The 20669-nt window shown below is 35.6% G+C and overlaps 1 protein-coding gene across 2 annotated transcripts in view; it reads left to right on the plus strand.

The window, feature by feature from the left end:
• LOC149794702 (receptor expression-enhancing protein 1-like) overlaps positions 1 to 20669 on the plus strand; it is a 120978-nt gene that overhangs the window by 25620 nt on the left and 74689 nt on the right. For both annotated transcript variants that reach the window (XM_089964325.1, XM_089964326.1), the window contains exons 3-4: positions 6060 to 6136; positions 17862 to 17982. In XM_089964325.1, the coding sequence (XP_089820451.1) occupies positions 6060 to 6136; positions 17862 to 17982 (198 nt within the window). The remainder of the gene's footprint in view (positions 1 to 6059; positions 6137 to 17861; positions 17983 to 20669) is intronic.

Below are 20669 nucleotides of genomic sequence, written 5' to 3' on the forward strand. Positions count from 1 at the left end.
TATTCAAGCATGCCAGCACATGCTATTGTAAAACAAATTACATAACCTCTGTGCAGTAAGTATATTTATTGATTGAAAACACATTAGCTGCCACAGAAATTCATTCATTTTGTTGGGCTCACAGTGTGCATTAATTGGCGCCATATACAACCACATCTGGTCACATGCTTGGAAAATTAAAATTGATAAAGGTTGAGGCTAGGATGTGTGTCAGGAGAAAAAAAAGGACAAAGCAAAGGCAAAACTACTACTTTCATACTACACCCCCGTCTCCATCCATTTGACTTGGGCAGTAGACACTTTGAGCCTAAAGCAGGATGCCTTCACATCCTTCAGAATCATCCCTGTAGTATTTCACAAGTAAGGAACTCTGTTGATCAGCTCCTTTTGATAGCCAATCTGTGGCCTGAATGATTATGTTACAGTGGTTTTCTCATCGTGCTGGTGGGCTATCCCATGATATTACCCTTGTTTTTTTAACATGTGCATTATTCAGTCAAGGAGATGATAAGGTCTGTGATGCCATGTGGCAGATCCTTATGGATTTATGCAGTAGTAAAAACATCAGTCCTAGCTGTGCCTCTCAGAGCACTGTGGCTGATTGTCTTCCTTTTCAAAGATAAACAATGCTCAATTTTTCAAAAGGTATTTCAAGTTGCAAAGACTTTGTTCTCCAGTGCCTAAATGCAATCTTCACTCGTTGGCTACGCAAAGTGAGGGCTTATTTTCATTGGGTCCAATTCTTATAGCCAAAAGTGGGCTTCTGTTCTACGGGATCATCAGCCTCCACCAAACTGATATATTGGGCTACGCAATAGCAGCAGGTGTTGTATTACTGATATTTAAAAATGTAAATTTTGGGGAGGGGGTAAACTATTTTAATGTTATGCTTACATGGTGCCGTTGCTGGATTCCCTTCTTCCACTCCACAATGATGAGAAAAAATAAAGAACAATGCACATAATCTAAATATCTCCGGTTTGGATTATGAGTGTTTTGGTTCACCCATGGGGAGGATGAATTCTCATCATATGATAGGGTATTTTCATCTAGAAAAAAAAAGTCAGGTACATATAAGAAATAGGTATGTGGTAACGTCATTGGGGGGAGGCAGATTATTTCAAAGCTTTAAGAATGGCTCTGATTTCTGCACTAAATATTAGGGCTTTATAAGGTGATAACTGGCTTGAGGTAGTACCATGGGGTTTTGCAGTGGCAGCTCCAACTTCATCTCTCCATTTTCCAACTGACTTGAAATTGCATTGAATTTCTCTTTTCTCTTTTAAAAGAAGAGATGCTGATTTGTTGAAGACTTTTTGAATTTTCATTTCATTTTGGGAGATTTTGATATGCGTGTGTATGCATGTATGAACGTACATATGTACCCATGTATATGCGTATGTAAGGATAGATGGACAGATAGATGTATGGATAGATGGATGGATGTATGGACAGATGGATGGATGGATGGATATAAAGTACAAGATACAGTACAAATATATTTCTGTGAAAGGTATATAGCATAATTGATAATGGTAACACCTGTAAACTCCTTAAAGCTTAAACAAAGATAGTTCCTTAGCAAGTCTAACTAATAGAAAGTTAAGGTTAAAACACAGGTACAGATGCATTTTGTACTTGTATGAATTGCAGTTTGGTAGAGTACCAATATATACCAATGTATTCAGTATATTGTTATGCCACGAGTCTTTGAAAAGCAGAAACATTGAGCAATCTTCTCACATGGCATCTGTGTTATTTATATTAATATACCCATTCCATTGTTTTCATGTAGTAACATACTGAATGATACATAGTTATGACTTAAAAGCTTTTGAGAAAACCCCTTCCTAATGCTATGCTCTTTGTAAGGAGATCTTGCATGTCAATGATGAATGTGGACTGGTATAACCTCAGTGTTTACAGGCCTCTCACATTGCTTGTTCGATCAGATTGGTTTTCCATATCATAGGGCTATTGAAGGGAGTAGTCATTATGTTGTTGTTGTGTATATTTTTGCATTAGATTATGTTAATGAACATAGAGCTTATTTTGGAAGAGTGTGTGTGTGAGAGAGACAACCTGAGAAAAAGGCAAACCTGGCCTTTGTCCATAAGGTCACCTTTTAGCTTTTTTTACCAAATATGTTGCACAGAAGATATTATTATTGTTTATTATTATTATTATTATTATTATTATTGGTGAAACTATACACCAGTGCCACATATAAATTCATGATAGAGTCTGACATGTACATTATTGATACACATGTGAACTTGATGGTATTTTCCAATACAGCATGTCAGCATAGTGTTTGGCTGTGTAGCACAGATTATCAAAATAGAGGAGTGAAATTTCAAAAGAGAGCAGCTAGGATTGTTTTTGATACTGATATAAACACACCAACAAATCCTTTTCACCCTTCTATGGCTTTGGTGTCAGCAGAGAACTTTTCTTCATAAATGTTTACAGATCTACAGATCATTACATGTGTGGCTCCTGATCACCTTAAAGTACATGTAATTTTAAATTTATGGAAGTATACATGTGTGTATGGACTATGATCCATACCTTGCAACAACTTATATTTACCTAAACCAAATTTGAGTTTCATTCAGAAAAATGTTTTGCTTTTTCTGGAATCAACTTTTGGAATTCCATTCCACCCTATTACAGGTAAGCCGGCTCATCCAATGGTTTTTAGAAGCATAGAAACAATCGTTTATATGATTTTGTGTAATTCATTACTACTCATCTTTAACTCAATATCCCTTCGTGTACAAACCGGTATTGGCTTACACAGTTAACTACTGAATTTTATGTGAATCCTGTATGTACTATGTACTAATCTGTGCATATTTTATAGTTGATCTTTATATGAATCAATCCTGTATGTACTGATCTGTACATATTTTATAGTTGATCTTTATATGAATCAATCCTGTATGTACTGATCTGTACATATTTTATAGTTGATCTTTATATAAAACAATCCTGTATGTACTAATCTGTGCATATTTTATAGTTGATCTTTATATGAATCAATCCTGTATGTACTGATCTGTACATATTTTATAGTTGATCTTTATATAAGTCAATCCTGTATGTTCTGATCTGTACATATTTTATAGTTGATCTTTATATGAATCAATCCTAGATGTACTGATCTGTATATATGTTATAGTTGATCTTTATATGAATCAATCCTGTATGTACTAATCTGTACATATTTTACAGTTGATCTTTATATAAATCAATCCTGTATGTAATGATCTGAACTAGTTAGGGTATTGATATCTCTTTCCTGACAGAAACATGGTTTAAAAAAAAAAGCAATGAACAAAAGTGCATGGAATGGATCAAACACTCCCTGGTTACTCCATCAAGGTTTTACCTCATTACTCCTGTGGATGAAGAATTGTTGTCATCACAAAGAACTCCATACAGCACCATCTTAATCACACTGTAACCTTCAATTTTGAAAATATATTGTTTGAACTGGTACAAGCTATCCTCAACATTTAAGAAAGATCAGGTCATTTTGTTCTATCTCTACCACCCTCCTGATTGAATCAATTTTTGGAGGAATATGGGAGTTCGTTGAATGGCTTAATGATTATTCTTGGAGATTTCAGCTTTCACTTGCGCAGTCCTGGAAACCCATACACATAAAAACTCCATTTACATTTTTGAAATCAGTCATTTGGCCAACACTCCCATAAAAATGGTCACATTCATAGACCTGACAATAATATTCAGCATACCGCTCCGGTGGCCTAGTGGTTAGAGCGTCCGCCTCGGATGCGGGAGGTCGTGGGTTCGATCCACAGTCGAGTCATACCAAAGACTTACAAAAATGGTACTAACAGCTGCCTCACTTGGTGTTCAGCATTAAGAGGTTAGTGTTAGGACTGGTTGGCCTGGTGTCAGGATAATGTGACTGGGTGGGACATCATGCTACATGTCTGCGGCATGATGCCCCAGTGCTAGACATCACTATAAACTGCCACATTGCAGACATCGTAGTGATATGACTGAAAATTTTTTAAAGCTACATTAAAAATCAAAATCACAAATCACAAATCACATAATATTCAGCAGTCTTCATTGGTGTCCCATGATCTTGCATATTGATATATCAGTCTCTAATCCTCTTTGACTGAGAAACCTATATGATAAACCAACCCTGCTAATGCATGATATCCATGCAAACCCAAATCCTTTGCTTCATCCCACAACTGAACAGTGCTTGCATTCATTGCTTGACAAACATGCCCCAGTAACCAGTATCCATTCAAAAGCAATTTCCATAGTATAGTAGTGTTAGTTACCAGCTTCATACTGCTAACAGAGAATGCCATAAGGCTAAAAGGCTTTGGCTTTCATAGGATCTTACTATTCATAGAGAAAGCTATGAAGCTGCTAAGAAAATGTCACATAGTTCATACTGTGAAATCAACCTACTTCAGATCTGAGATCACTGAAAGTTCCAGCTGCAAAGAACACTTAAACAAAGTATTAATAACAGGCTAATGTCAAAGAACAGGTGTATACTTTAACTTCCAACAACAGGTGTATAATTTAACTTCCAACAACAGGTGTATACTTTAACTTCCAACAACCTTCTTTCCAGGTGACCTTCTGAACTTGTTTGCAAATTGTGACAAAGTGCAGACCATTAGAGATCAACTTGACAGTACAATTACAATTGACTTATCACTACATAGTTGTGACAAAGAATTGTAAAGGCAACCATTAACAGCATTTGTGCATATAGTTCTGAAGAAAAGCTCTCCAAAGTCAAGTGAACTTGATCCAATACCAACATCACTGCTGCTCGAGTGTGCTTAGATTCATTATTGCCTTCACTAACCAATGTCTCGCACATCCAAACTGGCTTTGTAAATCCACTGTTGAAGAAACCAGTGCTTGACCATAACAATTAAGAAACTACCACTTTGTTTCTGAACTAACATTATTTAAAAAATATCTTATAAAACGTTGTTCTGTCCAAACTTGTATCTCATCTCAATTTAAATAGTCTTTTTAGCAATTTACAGTCCATATATTGCTCTCAACACAGTCTGAAACTGCTCTTAAGAAAGTAATGACCTCACTCCTTTGGATAGTCCTTACCCTCCCTGACTTACCTGCTGCATTTGACACAACAGACCAAGATATATTACTTCACTGTCTCCAGCATGTATATGATACAGCCTTACTGTGGATCAGGTCATACTTAGTTGAAAGGACGCAAATTGTGTTCGTAAATGGCAAACATTCCAGCCCAGTTCATCTATGTTTTGGAGTTCCACAGGGTTCACTTCTTGGACCCATTCTCTTCATGATGTACACGTGTACACATGTGTCATAGGTCATCATCCAGTGTCTCACCAGTTTTATGATGATGACATGCAAATATACAAATCTAGTCAATCAACTGAAGTTGATGCTACCATCCAAGTCATAGAGAGGTGCATTTCTAATGTGAAGTCATGGATGACATGTATGTAACAAGCTGCAGATGAATGATGACAATTAGTATAAGCAACACCAACATTAAATTCACACGCAGTTAGTATGAAACCTAGGTGTCATTCAGCATTCTCTCAACACGCCAACAGGTCCTGAATATATACATCATTTGGCCATTATTGATTGCCATAAAATGCTACTACATACAGACATGTGTACATGTGAACATCAACATGACAAACATAGTTGCCAGCTCAACAATCTAGTTATGACTACTCCTCCTGGAAGAATGAATGTTTACATTTAAGCACCTCATGCAAAACTGTCTATACTCACTTATAAGTCGAGTCAAACTGCAAGGATGCAAAGATCCTGATCTGCTGTAGCATATCGAAGTATTTGCTGATCATTCTTCTGACTATTCTTTTAAAAAAACTGCTCAGACCCAGGACTGCATTGTTTCATTATTTTTCAATTGCTTCATTTCAAGATTAACTTGTCACTGCACTGCCGATTTGTAGAAGAACTGTAACTGATGCCTTGTTTTTATTTTTGGTTTTTGTTTTTGTTTTTTTTCTTGACAGGTGAAATGGATGATGTACTGGATTGTGTTTGCATTATTCTGCAGTGTGGAGACGTTTTCTGATGTGCTGTTGTCATGGTAAGACATTTTTTTCCAGAGGTTTGTTAACTTTGTCATCATCAATCTTTGTAGTTGTAATATGCTTAGAAGAAATACATAAATGAGTTTTAAATAGATGTCTTTTTATATGTCCACCATAAGGCATAACAGATCATGTTATGATGTTGCCTACCCATCTGTCTGTTACTGTTTTTGTTTCCATGCAATAACTTTAGTTCTCCACCATGTACTCTTACCAAACTTTGTGAAAAGTTTGCATTTGGGTCAAGAAAGAAATTTATTGATTTGGCTCAAAAGGTCACATGTCTATGTCACAATGACTGTAAGAAGGAAAATTGTTTCTATACAATAACATTTTTAAGATTTTTTAAGATATGTTGAGCAGATTTTGTAAATGACTTGATTTTTATATAAGAAAGACACCATTTGAATTTGATGACAAAGGTCAAGGTCACAAACACTCAAAGATTATTTCCACACAATATCTTGAGTTCTTTATCACCTACTATGAACGCATTTTTGGGTTAGCGTGAATTTGAAACAAGGTAGACAACTATTTATCTTGGGTTCAGAGAGTATCACCTAGTGTCAGGACACTGGTAGAAAAATTTATTTCCACAAATTTATTTGGATTTTGTACCATATGTTGTGACAGAATTGTTTAATCAGCTTATTAGACAAGGAAGACAGCAGTTGATTTTGTGGAAAAACTTCTTGATATGGGGGCATATAATATACCATTTAAGGAAATCTTGTTGAATTCTGAGCCTGTTGCCTTAGAAGTTTTGCTTGAGATTTTGTATCGTTTCTTGAGGAGTTAAATATTTTATACTTAAAGTATGTCACAATGCCAGGTCTTCTGTGTTATAGCTTTGATAACAGTAAAGAAAAGTATTTTACTTCCAGTGTACATGTTATCTTTACACAGCTTCCTCATGGAATAATCATTTGCACTAGAACCAAATAATGGACTGTCACCAGTCTCTTAAATTCCAGAGGTTATTGTGATAAAGCAAAGACGTACAACACACCTGGAGTGTTATATAACACCTGTAATGTTTGTCATCATCAGGAATGTTTGGGAATAAAGGACTGTACATACCAGGCTGAAAAATGTTAGTTATAATTGTGTACATTGCAGCCTCAAAACTTGTCCTCAGCACTGTTGGATAAAATGTTACTTTTTATCTTCAGCACTGTTTGATATAACGTTGCTTTTTGTCCTCAGCACTGATTGATAAATTGTTTCTTTTTGTCTCCAGCACTGTTCGATATAATGTTGCTTTTTGTCCTCAGCACTGATTGATAAATTGTTGCTATTTGTCTTCAGCACTGTTTGATATAATGTTGCTTTATGTCTTCAGCACTGTTTGATAAAATGTTGTTTTATGTCTTCAGCACTGTTTGATATAATGTTGCTTTATGTCTTCAGCACTGTTTGATATAATGTTGCTTTATGTCTTCAGCGCTGTTTGATATAATGTTGCTTTTTGTCCTCAGCACTGTTTGATATAATGTTGTTTTATGTCTTCAGCACTGTTTGATATAATGTTGCTTTATGTCTTCAGCACTGTTTGATATAATGTTGCTTTTTGTCTTCAGCACTGTTTGATATAATGTTGCTTTATGTCTTCAGCACTGTTTGATATAATGTTGCTTTTTGTCTTCAGCACTGTTTGATATAATGTTGTTTTATGTCTTCAGCACTGTTTGATATAATGTTGCTTTATGTCTTCAGCACTGTTTGATGTAATGTTGCTTTTTGTCCTCAGCACTGATTGATAAATTGTTGCTATTTGTCTTCAGCACTGTTTGATATAATGTTGCTTTTTGTCCTCAGCACTGATTGATAAATTGTTGCTATTTGTCTTCAGCACTGATTGATAAATTGTTGCTATTTGTCTTCAGCACTGTTTGATATAATGTTGCTTTTTGTCCTCAGTACTGTTTGATGTAATGTTGCTTTTTGTCCTCAACACTGTTTGATATAATGTTGCTTTTTGTCTTCAGCACTGTTTGATATAATGTTGCTTTTTGTCCTCAGCACTGTTTGATATAATGTTGCTTTTTGTCTTCAGCACTGTTTGATATAATGTTGCTTTTTGTCTTCAGCACTGTTTGCTATAATGTTGCTTTTTGTCCTCAGCACTGTTTGATATAATGTTGCTTTTTGTCTTCAGCACTGTTTGATATAATGTTGCTTTTTGTCTTCAGCACTGTTTGATATAATGTTGCTTTTTGTCTTCAGCACTGTTTGATATAATGTTGCTTTTTGTCCTCAGCACTGTTTGATATAATGTTGCTTTTTGTCCTCAGCACTGTTTGATATAATACTGCTTGAGACCTCCAGTAACTGCTTATTTGGTTGTATGTTCAGTGACCATGATGATTTGAGATTTACTTGTCTAGGAGTCACTTCATCACCAAAAAGAAATTCACCCGACTGCATTTCTTCTTGCAATCCAAATATGATAAACCATGTGTTAGATGAGAAATCTGCATTTTTAGATAATAAAAACAAGACTTGTTATAACTTCTCTTGAAGTAGGGAGATGCAGTTTGTGCAGTTAAGTCATAAACACCGAGATTATGTTCCATTTAAAGCTCTGTTAGTCAACTGTCAGTTGTTGAGAAGAAACCCCAGTTAGAACAAATCATATAAATGACAAGAACTGGTATGGTCATTGATTGAAGAGGCATCAGCTTTCATCAGTACTTCATTGTCAATTTTTAGAGTAAAGACCAGGAAACACAAAGTAGAGGACAGTGTTGCATCCTTGTCTTAAATCAACATTTGATAGTACTGATGCTAAGTTGACAGTGTGAAATGTTATGAGTGAACATCAAAGTCACAGGTGTTAACCACCTCTGTTTGTTCTACAGAGTTACTAATCAAAATGTAACATGGTATTTGGATCAACTGCATACATACCTTATTAGGATACTTGCAGGAGCAAACATTTGGCTTGGGGGAGATGCCATCTGTTGGCAACATGGGAGTGTTAAATCTTATGATTTGTCCAGGATGGCTCCCTAGCATTGGCATTGCTTCCATAGCAACCATTTTAAAAACCTATTTGTTTAAACTTCTACAGAATGTCTGAGTCAGTTTTTATAAAACCCAATTAGAATGTTTCTTAGGACAAGCATTATCAAAGTTGTGTTTATGATGGCTCTCTTAGCAACTCTGTGGCTGTCTTAGCAACCGGATGAGAATGGCTGAATCAGTTGTTTTTTTTATCAGACTTAACAGGAATGTTTGATAGAATATGCTATATCAAATTTTGTCTTCTTTGGAATGGTGATGTATTCATTGTAACTGGGTGGAAAACCTGTTTGCAACTTCTCTAAAATGGCTATGTTAATTTCAATCAAAATTGATCAGGGCATGTCTTAGGCGGACCTGCCAACCCTTATGATTTGCCTTTAGTCTTATGAAAATTACTCATAAAATAAAGACTTACAGAACAAAAACAAAAACTACAGAAATATTAATTGTTGCCAAAAAATCAGGATAACTGGTTCACCTGTTTCATTTGGATCCAGGTTTCTTATCAGAATTAGTGGAGTTTGTCAGGGAACCTGACTAACTTGACAACAGTACCTCAGACACTTTAAACTGCACATATTTTTTCATGCAAAGCATCTGCGTGATCAAACTGTTGATTATAGAATATTTTAAACGGCATCAAGCATGCAATGCATGTTTAAGACAAAAGGGAAAATAAGCCTCTTAAAAAGTGTTAATCAGCACAGAAAAATAGAAAGAATATTCATATTCTTGTGAATAAAAGCAGGAAGGGATACAATTATGTTTATTGGACATCGTGTGTCAATTGGAGTATGTCTGGTTGTGGGAGATATGATTGCCATTGTCATGTGAAATATAAATAACATACCAAACTTCTAAATATGTTTTCCAGCACTACAATAGCAGTTTATGATATTTTGTTATACCTTACTGAAAACTGATCAAACTTACGGGGAATAAATTGACTGCCTTACTGAGATGGTCTCATCAGGGTTGGCAGGTCTGCTAAGGGAATGCTAAAATGTCAAAATTGTCTTTATGATTGCTCCCCTAACAAGTGTAGCTTCCTTGGTAACATACAGAAAGCATAATTTTTACTTCTTCAAACTGCCTAGACTGTTTGAAAGTTTCTTAGAACATATTCTGTCTAAGTTGCATCTGGTGTAAATTCCTGGATATTATTTGGCTTCCATAGCAACAGGAAAACCTACAGATACTACTTATCTTCCACCAGGTCTGGCTGTTGTTATTAATATTTTGAAAAACTATCATAGAATAATTTTGTCTCTAAACCTACCTTACCATATCAGACCAAATTTAATATGTAGAGTGTTACGATGAACACATTTCACATTCAGTGCACCATCTAGTTCAACTGATGGCACTCAGAGTAAAAGTACAGTTAAAAAGGATGCCAAATGCCACCATTTGCCTGACAAAGGAGTTTCTCAACCCTAGGAACTGCCCTTATTGGTTGCATTTTAAATCAATATATGCCTTATGAGCTATATCAGGTCAACCCTAGGAACTGCCCTGATTGGTTGCATTTTAAATCAATATATGCCATGTGAGCTATGTCAGGTCAACCCTAGGAACTGCCCTTATTGGTTGCATTTTAAATCAATATATGCCATGTGAGATATATCAGGTCAACCCTAGGAACTGCCCTTATTGGTTGCATTTTAAATCAATATATGCCATATGAGCATATCAGGTCCGCTTGGGTCTCTTAAGATCATGGGAAGGGACATTCTTTTTATTTTTATACGGTCATTTTTTAAAATCTAGAAATGGCATGGTTTTTATTTGGTGAACTTCTTTAAAATGGATTTAAAAACCCAGAAAAATGCATTCACCTTGAAAAATACACTCGACACTCATTGTTATATAATTAAGATTTCTATCATCCATGTCAGTTTAAATAATAGCTGTAGACACTTTTAGTTCACCTGCCTATGCACCATCAGATATGGATGTCATTTTTAGACAACCCTTTGTTCAGTTTCACAGAAACCATCATTGAGAATACAACAGTTGTTGTTGTTGTGGGGTTTAACGCCATATTTCAGCACACAATAGGCTATGCTTGGCGGCCAGTATTAATGGTGGAGGAAGAACCTGGGAAAACCCCAGGAAGAACCACCGACCCATAAGAAGCTACTGGCGACCCATAAGAAGCTACTGGCGAGCTTTCTCAGAGAATACAACAGAATTTGACAGAAAGCATGGGGGCATAAAGATCTTTCAGGTCTGTTAAATGATTCTGATTTGCCATAACCAGGTTGGATTTCGGATTTTATAACGGAACACTTTTTATGGTGATGCTAATACAATGTTTATTGATGAATAACTCAAATGAAAAAAAGAATTATGATTAATATGTGCGTGTATAAGATCCAAATATTGAAAAAAATTAACACGATCCGCATGAACCTAATAATGTAACATAGAAGTAAATGACCTTACATAATACAAATACAAAGGCTAATGATTCACAGTAATTTCACATGATGAAAAGAATTATATGTTTTACTCAAATAGTAAAAATGATTCACAGTAATATCACACAACGAAAAGAATGGTGTGTTTTACTCAAATAGTAAAAATTATTTACTTTACTCAAATAGTAAAATGATGAAACAATGGGACAGATATCATACAAAATATCTTTACAGTCCCAGAACACTGGGTATAACAAACCCCAAAATTAGCCCCCAGCTAAAAGATTACATGTATGGAGTTATACAAAACACTCGGTCACTAGAATACTTGGCTTCCAGTAACACTGGTCAATCAAGCAGTCAGCATTACAGGTACCAGTAGTCACTGACCACCATTCAATTCCTTGGTCAATCAAGCAATCAGCGCCCACCAATCAGTCAGCAATGCCCAATCACCTGCTGCTCAAAAAGCAACACACTGTTCAATCAGCTGCACGGCTGCCATTCAACCAGCTCCACAGTCGCTATTGCCAGCACCACAACCATCATGGTCAACTTCTGTGGTCAGCTCTACAGCGGGTACCCCGTCAACCCTAACTACCATGGTCAGTTCCACAGCTGCCATGGTCAGCTCTGATCAGCTGAAAATAAATTTAACACTGTGTACTAAGAATGACATGTGCATATAATAGATTCAGAAGTGAACCTACCTGTGTCCAATAAGAATCATGTGGTACTAAACGTCTCTTAATAAAATGCAACTTTATTGCTAATATAGATCTCCTGTTAAATCACATACAAGAATAGAAAATACTTGTATTATACTACGCAAGCTGGAGCTACATAGAAAATGTACAAAAAATAAGGGTCCCCGAGTGGTCTAAAGCGCTCTCTGTTACGGATCACTGCCATCTCACCTGTCTGCATGGGTTTGAGTCTAGGATTCCACCAATGTGGGTATGTGAGAATGCTTGCCAGTAGCTTCTGGTGTGTTGGTGGTTCTTCCCGTGGTTTTCTCTGGTTCTTCCTCCACCATTAATACTGGCTGCCATGCATAGCCTGTAGTGTGCTGAATAATTCTCATTAAACCCCACAACAACAACAACAACAAAATAAACATAGTAGTACAATAGTTATAACCTATAATATACATAAGATATTAATAAATAACTCACATGCCTCTGCAGCTAAAGATGCGCAAGTCCTTAAGTAGATTGCTCACTGACAAGACATTCCGTAAAGATTTTGTCCTATGTTGAGGCATTTAAACACAGACAATGTAGCCCTACATCGTTTGTGCGCTTTATGAAAATTGGTTTTTTCCCATCGAAAGCACTTTGCACATGTGGCATAGGATGAACCAAACTCATTATTTCAAAATAATGTACAATATGCATAAATCACCCTTGGGTATCATTGTACACAAAAAAACGAAACCCATGTACATGTATTTAATAAATAACAAATGGATTTATACAATTCCCAGACATTACTAAAAAAAACCCAACTTCAAATGATTTCTCAAAAGCTGCTTAACATAATTAAACCATATTTGACAGAAAGTACCCTAGCATAATGCCTTTCAGTTTAATACAAAAGATGCTGATTGATTATTCAATATGGCCTTTATTAGTAAAATAGCATAAAACTTCAGATTGGCATAAATGGTACTAATCCACCATCCAATATATAACTGCCATTTCCACAATTTTTAAAAACCATTCAGTGTCAGAAATCATCATCCTAACCAAGACTTCTTGGCTAATGGCTCTTGCATTTGGCTTTAAGACATCATCCTAACCAAGACTTCTTGGCTAACGGCTCTTGCATTTGGCTTTAAGGCAGATGGCATCCAGGTGAGCAATCTTTTGAATCTCTTATTATGGGCATTAGTTATCAGGGTTTCAGACATGTTTTATGGGCATTAGTTATCAGAGTTTCAGACATGTTTTATGGGCATTAGTTATCAGAGTTTCAGACATGTTTTATGGGCATTAGTTATCAGGGTTTCAGACATGTTTTGCTGTCGTTGATTAAGATTTTATGCAATCAATAAACTCGGGCTGAAACCAGCCTTTTTTTCTCAGAATATAATGGTCCTGGCCTAGATGCGAGTTTTATGAGATCAATAAAACTTAAATCTGGATAGATAATGAATAAGACACTATAAAGTCCACAAGTTCATTCCCTTTGCAGACCCAATTTGCATTTTGAACTTGTACATATGGAGTTTTCTGCCTCTGCCACACACTTCGGTTTACTATGCAATTTGGTGGTATTCCATATTTGACCTACAATGGTAGAGTTTGGAAAAACAGTATCATTGAATTAAATTTTTGTTCATTTTCTTTTATTAAATTGGGGTGCTTCCAATAAATTTAATTTGCCCATTAATGATTTTTAGTTTCAGAGCTAGTTGGGCTATTTCATCACGCCCATTGATGCTGTGATCACAAAGCAGTTTCTTCACTTTCAAATTGTGCTTGCCCCTGAAAGTCATTATGGACCTTCAACAAATTAGGTTCATGCCAATCATTGTCAGACTTTGAAAAATTCATGTATTTGACCCTGAGAACATGTATGCCTGGCATAACAATTGATCTGTAATGTGTGGCAACACCAGTACATCACAACAGTATGGCTACATCCAGGGACTAAACAAATAAATTTCTGATGGGTCTTAGACTTTGGGGGGAGTGGGATTTTGGTTGGGTCCAGCCTACAATTGGCTTGTCTGTGTGAGTTTCAAACTTAAACATGAACATATTTTTGCATATTCATTTACTTTAAAGTAAGCGTTTGTGCAAACAAATATACTTGAATAAGACCAGAAATGAAATCAGTTTTGCTTTTACTAGCTTTGCTGGTCATATGATCTTATTGGATGATTTCTAGTCCATTATCTGTCATCAATCAATCATTCATCAGTCTGTTAGCACATCTATTTCTTAGCACTAGTTTTATCACTACTTCAAAACTAATTTTATAGTTGCCATGAAATTTTACACACACAGCCATCCTGTGGTCTAAATGAAAAAGCACCACTCAGACATCAAATGTGGCCATTACAGTGGCCATCTTGAATTTTCCTTTTGCTACTCCTCCTGAATCATATCAGCATGAGGTTGTCAGTAAAAGAATTATCATGTCTAATTATGAGGTTGTCAGTAAAAGAATTATCATGTCTAATTATGAGGTTGTCAGTAAAAGAATTATCATGTCTAATTGGTCTTAAATGAAAATGGTGGCATCTGACATTCAATATGGCAGACACAGTGGCCATCTCGCAAATTTTTGTTATTGCTACTCCTCCTGAATGTTGTTGTTATAGGGTTTAACGCCATTTTTCAGCACAAGATAGGCTATACATGGCGGCCAGTATTAATAGTGGAGGAAGAACCCGAGAAAACCCCGGAAGGAACCACCAACCCACAAGAAGCTACCAGCAAGCTTTCTCACATATACACATTTGCTGAGCCCGAGACTTGAACCCACGCAGACAGAGGTGAGATGGCAGTGATCTGTGACGTCCTCCTGGATGACAAGACGTATTGACGTGGGGTTTTTGACCAGAAGACTTCTTATGATGAATAGTTGGTACTAAATGAAAACGGTCTCAGATGTCCAGTAATGCTACCACAGTTGCTGCTCCTAAAGGGATGATCATATCGACATGAGGTTTTCACTAAAAGACTTCTTGTGATGTCTGATTGGTTCTGAATAAAAATGGTGCTGATCTGATGTACAATATGGCTGCCACAGTGGCTATTTTGAAAATGTTATTGCTGATCATCCTGAATTGATGATCATATCAACATGTGGTTTTCATTTCGCATTCAGATTGTTCTAATGGTACTGTTCAGAGAGTCAGTATGCGTGCTACAGTGGCCATTTTGAAAATCTTGTTATCACTATTTCTCCTGAATCAATGGTCATAACAGCATGGGGGTTTCACTGAAAGACTTCAGTGGTCATAACAGCATGGGGGTTTCACTGAAAGACTTCAATGGTCATAACGGCATGGGGGTTTCACTGAAAGACTTCAATGGTTATAACAGCATGGGGGTTTCACTGAAAGACTTCAGTGGTCATAACAGCATGGGGTTTCACTGAAAGACTTCAGTGGTCATAACAGCATGGGGTTTCACTGAAAGATTTCAATGGTCATAACAGCATGGGGGTTTCACTGAAAAACTTCAAATGTCATAACAGCATGGGGTTTCACTGAAAGATTTCAGTGGTCATAACAGCATGGGGTTTCACTATAAGACTTCAGTGGTTATAACAGCATGGGGGTTTCACTGAAATACTTAATAGGATGACTAGTTGTTTGTAAATGAAAAGGACATAATCGCTACTTCAGCGTGATTGGTTGTATTAATGTTGTGTTTTAACCAAAAGACTTTTTAAATGTCTAGTTGGTACTACATTGTGTCAGTCTGATATGGAATATGACCACCACGGCATCCATCTTGTTCTTGCTATTCCTCCAAAATGGAAAGTCATATCAACATGGGGCTTTCACCAGAAGACTTCTTATGAGGCTTTGTTGGTCCTGTTGAAACTGACGTCCAGTTGACATCCAGTATGTCCACCACAGCAGTTAACTTGAAAATCTTGTTATCATTGAAGAATATCTGATGGTTTTAACACTCTGTAGTTAAAAGGATAAAATGGTCTTTACCTTAATTCCTGGAAATTTGTTTCAGCCAGTATAGCATCAGCCCCTTAAGGGGATCCTTATTCATATTACTTACCTCATTCAAGTGCAGACATCTTTCAGCCCTTGCATTTTCATTACATTTCAATTTAATTTTGATTAAATTTAAACTGAAAAAAAAAATATAATTTTGTCAAACACATTAAACTTTTGACACATCTTTTGGGTCAGAACCAGACATTTACAGTCATGTTCACACTTTACACCTGACAACCTGTTTTTCTAAATTGAGAAATTAAATTCCTCATGTTCTGTCCATTTGTAGTGAATCTTTCCAAAAACACAGCTCCTCTCCTGTTGACCTCCTATCAGCCTAGCTGCATTGATGCTGAGTTAATTATACATGTGTGCAGACTGCCCACCTTTAAATTGCACTTAGTACAATTATACTTTATTGAAAAATAATGACAAGTGGTAAAAATCAGTTGGCTGGTCCAGATGCATGGTTACTTATCCTAAGACTGCTCCCGTGGCCTAGTGGTTAGAGTGTCCACCTCGGATGCAGGAAGTTGTGGGTTCAATCCCCAGCCGAGTCATACCAAAGACTTACAAAAATGGTACTAACAGCTGCCTCGCTTGGCGCTGAGCATTAAGAGGTTAGTGTTAGGACTGGTTGGTCTGGTGTCAGGATAATGTGACTGGGTGGGAACATCATGCTACATGTCTGCGGCATGATGCCTCAGTGCTAGATATCACTATAAACTGCCACACTGCAGACATCATAGTGATATGACTGAAAAATTGTTAAAGCTACGTTAAAAATCACACACACACACATTTATCCTAAGATTGACCATCAATAAATTGTGGAATGTTGGTTGGATTGCAAATTAATTCTGGTTAATGGATTGATGATGTCTGTCCAGAAGTTTGTCCATCCATTTGTCAGGCTAAAATCAACAATGAATTAAGAGTTTGCATTTAAGTTATTTTCTAATACTTTGCTTGTAGTGTCACATGACTTGGTAAGTAAATGTTTCCTGAGGAATACTACTGCCTTCAGAGAAAACTAGGTAAAAGTGACCTAACTACCACTACCTTCACATTGAAAGGACTCACTGCATGTGTTTGAAACATGTGCTTTCAATTCTGCACCAGAGTCAGGTGCTAATTTTAGTAATGAGTATTCCCAATTCAAGACTGTTAAAGGACTGAAATTCCATCAATAAAACCATGTCTCTATTTGTTTTTCACTTTTTTTTTCCTACAACATAACTTACATTATTAACCAATCCTGGTCAGCCTAACCCATATATACTCTATTTTATGTTCACCCATTTCCAGGCTGGTTCCCATTTTTCCATACCATTAGTACTGTTTGTCCAAAATAAACTGTACTGTCACTAGTATATCACAAGAGACCAATACACTCTATCTGATCTATGATAACTCCTAAAATAAATAATAGTAAGTTACTAACCTTTTCCTTAGTAATTCCTGGCTACAGGTAATTCTGTTGTCCTTAGTAATTCCTTGCTACAGGTAATTCTCTTGTCAGAAATATAAATGAGACTCTGATATATGGCTTTAATGTTTTTTTTTCTTCTTCAGGTTGCCGTTCTATTATGAAGTAAAGATAGTGTTTGTGTTTTGGTTGCTATCTCCCGTGACCAAAGGGTCGAGTTTCCTCTACAAGAAATTTGTGCATCCATCTCTAGTCAAGAGAGAAAAGGTAAATCCACGAACAGTCAGTATATTGTCTGTGTGGCTGTCCATTTGCCAGGTTATTTAGTCTGATATACTCATCAATGAAGGGTTTATTTATTGCCAGGTTATTTAGTCTGATATACTCATCAATGAAGGGTTTATTTAATCAGTATCTTGTGGATATGCCAGTACATACATATGCATTTATTTTGACAGCATTTTCTTCTATGTCAGTCAGAAAGAATGAATGATACTTACACCATAATAACATCATGTAGTAATGCACTCAAGTGGAATACCAAAAACTTCTGCTTTGTTTCAACCTGAAGTTTTGATTTAATTGCAAAAATAACAGTGCTTCAAATTGCATCTAAAATGGTTGTATTTATAAATTTACATTTCCATGCGACATATCAAATGGTTGTATTTACAATTATAAATTTACATTTCCATGCGACATATCAAATGCTCACTATCAGGTAGCCATACAAAATCATAATACAGCAGCTATAAAATGACCTAAGTTTCTAATTGCACGTGTGTGTGTGTGTATGTATGTATGTATGTATGTATGTATGTATGTATATATATATATATATATATATATATATATATATATATATATATATATATATATATATATATATATATATATTAATACAAATAATACTATCATACAGGTTAGATAATTTTTAATTCATGCTCTATGGAGATTTGAACCCAGGTCCATGGGTAAACAGCACCGATCACCTTGCCTGCACACACTAGCCCATATTCCCTCATGAACAAGCACACATCACCAATAAATGATGCTACTTAATCAGTGTTATATGCACTCCAAGGATAGCACTTTACATTCTGTCTGTGTCCAGTGTATATTTATAATTCTCTCTCTCTCTCTCTCTCTTTTATATGTGTGTATGTATGTATATATATGTGTGTGTGTGTGTGTATATATATATATATATACACACACACACACACAGTGCATGCATTATGGAAAATCCACATTAACACGATCAGCCTTAATCCTTTCATGCTCTTCCTGTCATGGACTGGTTGTAGTTTTCATTGTGGATGGATTAAGCTGTGTTGCCCAAGTCAGGAAGTCACATTAGTATAATTAAGTAATAGTGGATACCCATTACATCACATGGAACTCGAGTATACAGTGAATGATGTATTTATTAAGTTGTACACAGTGCCATTTTGTATTCAAAGACTCTGCAAGTAAACCACATTTATATATGTGTATACCAAGAGATAATAAACACAGTGTAAAGTAAGATGCATGTTTAAAATATAAAAAAGAAACCCAGTAGTGCAATATTGTTTTTATTAACATTTCCTAGCTGCTGCGATAGACTTATATTATAACCACATCATTAAAAGATTAATGGGGAGTGTTTAAAAATGTGTATATACTGCTTATTATGAGAAAATATGTTAGTCTTGTTATGTTTCTCAATGCATATCAGAAGTTCATATTTGATTTTACACAAACAGCAAAAAACATTTTCAATCAGAAATGAATTAAATGTTGGTGATAAAAGTAACGTCAGAGTTCTGTCATCCTGACTGGCCTTCATTAAGAATCGTAGTGGCTGAGTAAAAGTGTCGCTTGTCAAATGGTGCTTGAAGAAAGATTGATGAAGAAAGAAAGTGACGAAGAAAGAAACCTTTTTCATAACAGTCATTTCTCTGCCTTCGTTACTTCGAAGATGAATTTGTTGTATTTAAGAATTAACATACTCTGAAATATTCAGTCATTCTATGTCTTCAGATGAATGTATTTGTATATGGCTTACAGTAAATTTAAAAGAGGTTTTGCAAATAGTGCAGACTTTAAAGAGAGACACTTTAATAACCAATACGACAAGCATTTTTTTAAATGAAATATCATTTATTAAGAAAGAACATTGACATTATTGCTTGATGCAAAACAATACTAAATGTATGTACATGTAAATATTTGAAGACTCTCCTACATTCACATACATGTATTGTGAATTAGAATTAAAGCAGATTGGGAATGTTCAAACTAGTCAAACACACAAGAAAATTGAATGATGGAATTGATAGTCTTTTGCCTATTATGGGATATTTATGTACATTGAAGCAGATTGGGAATGTTGAAACCAGTCAAACACACAAGAAAATTGAATGATGGAATTGATAGTCTTTTGCCTATTATGGGCTGTTTATGTACATAGCTAAATTTGTTTTTTTATAAACTAATATATTCGTAGTGTCATTGCATTTGATTTGGAACATTTTCATTCAACGGTGTTTATTAGAGATATTTATGTGCATGTCTCAATTTGTTTTTCACAAACTAACATATTCTTAGTATCATTGCATTTGATTTGGAACATTTTCATTCAACGGTGTTTATTAGGGATATTTGTATACATGCCTAAAAAACATTTCACAAATATATTATTGGTATCATAGCACTGGATTTAGAACATTTTCATTCAACAGTGTTTATTTTGAATATTGAAACAAGACATTGATTACTAGTTGCCTAAGTCATTTAAGCCGTTTTCTCAATTTGCTTGTTATACTATGGCGTTTGGGGTGTATACTGGGAGGAATGTTATAAAGCTTGAATCAAATACAATTGTTCTTTCATTCAGAAAAAAAAGAATTAAGTTTAGATGTGCTCAGGCCATTACACATAACACTTTTTATTCTAAATTTAAGTTGAAC

The sequence above is a fragment of the Sinohyriopsis cumingii genome, chromosome 7 (assembly GCF_028554795.1).
Source record: "Sinohyriopsis cumingii isolate HCF-2022 chromosome 7, ASM2855479v2, whole genome shotgun sequence".
Taxonomy (NCBI): domain Eukaryota; kingdom Metazoa; phylum Mollusca; class Bivalvia; order Unionida; family Unionidae; genus Sinohyriopsis; species Sinohyriopsis cumingii.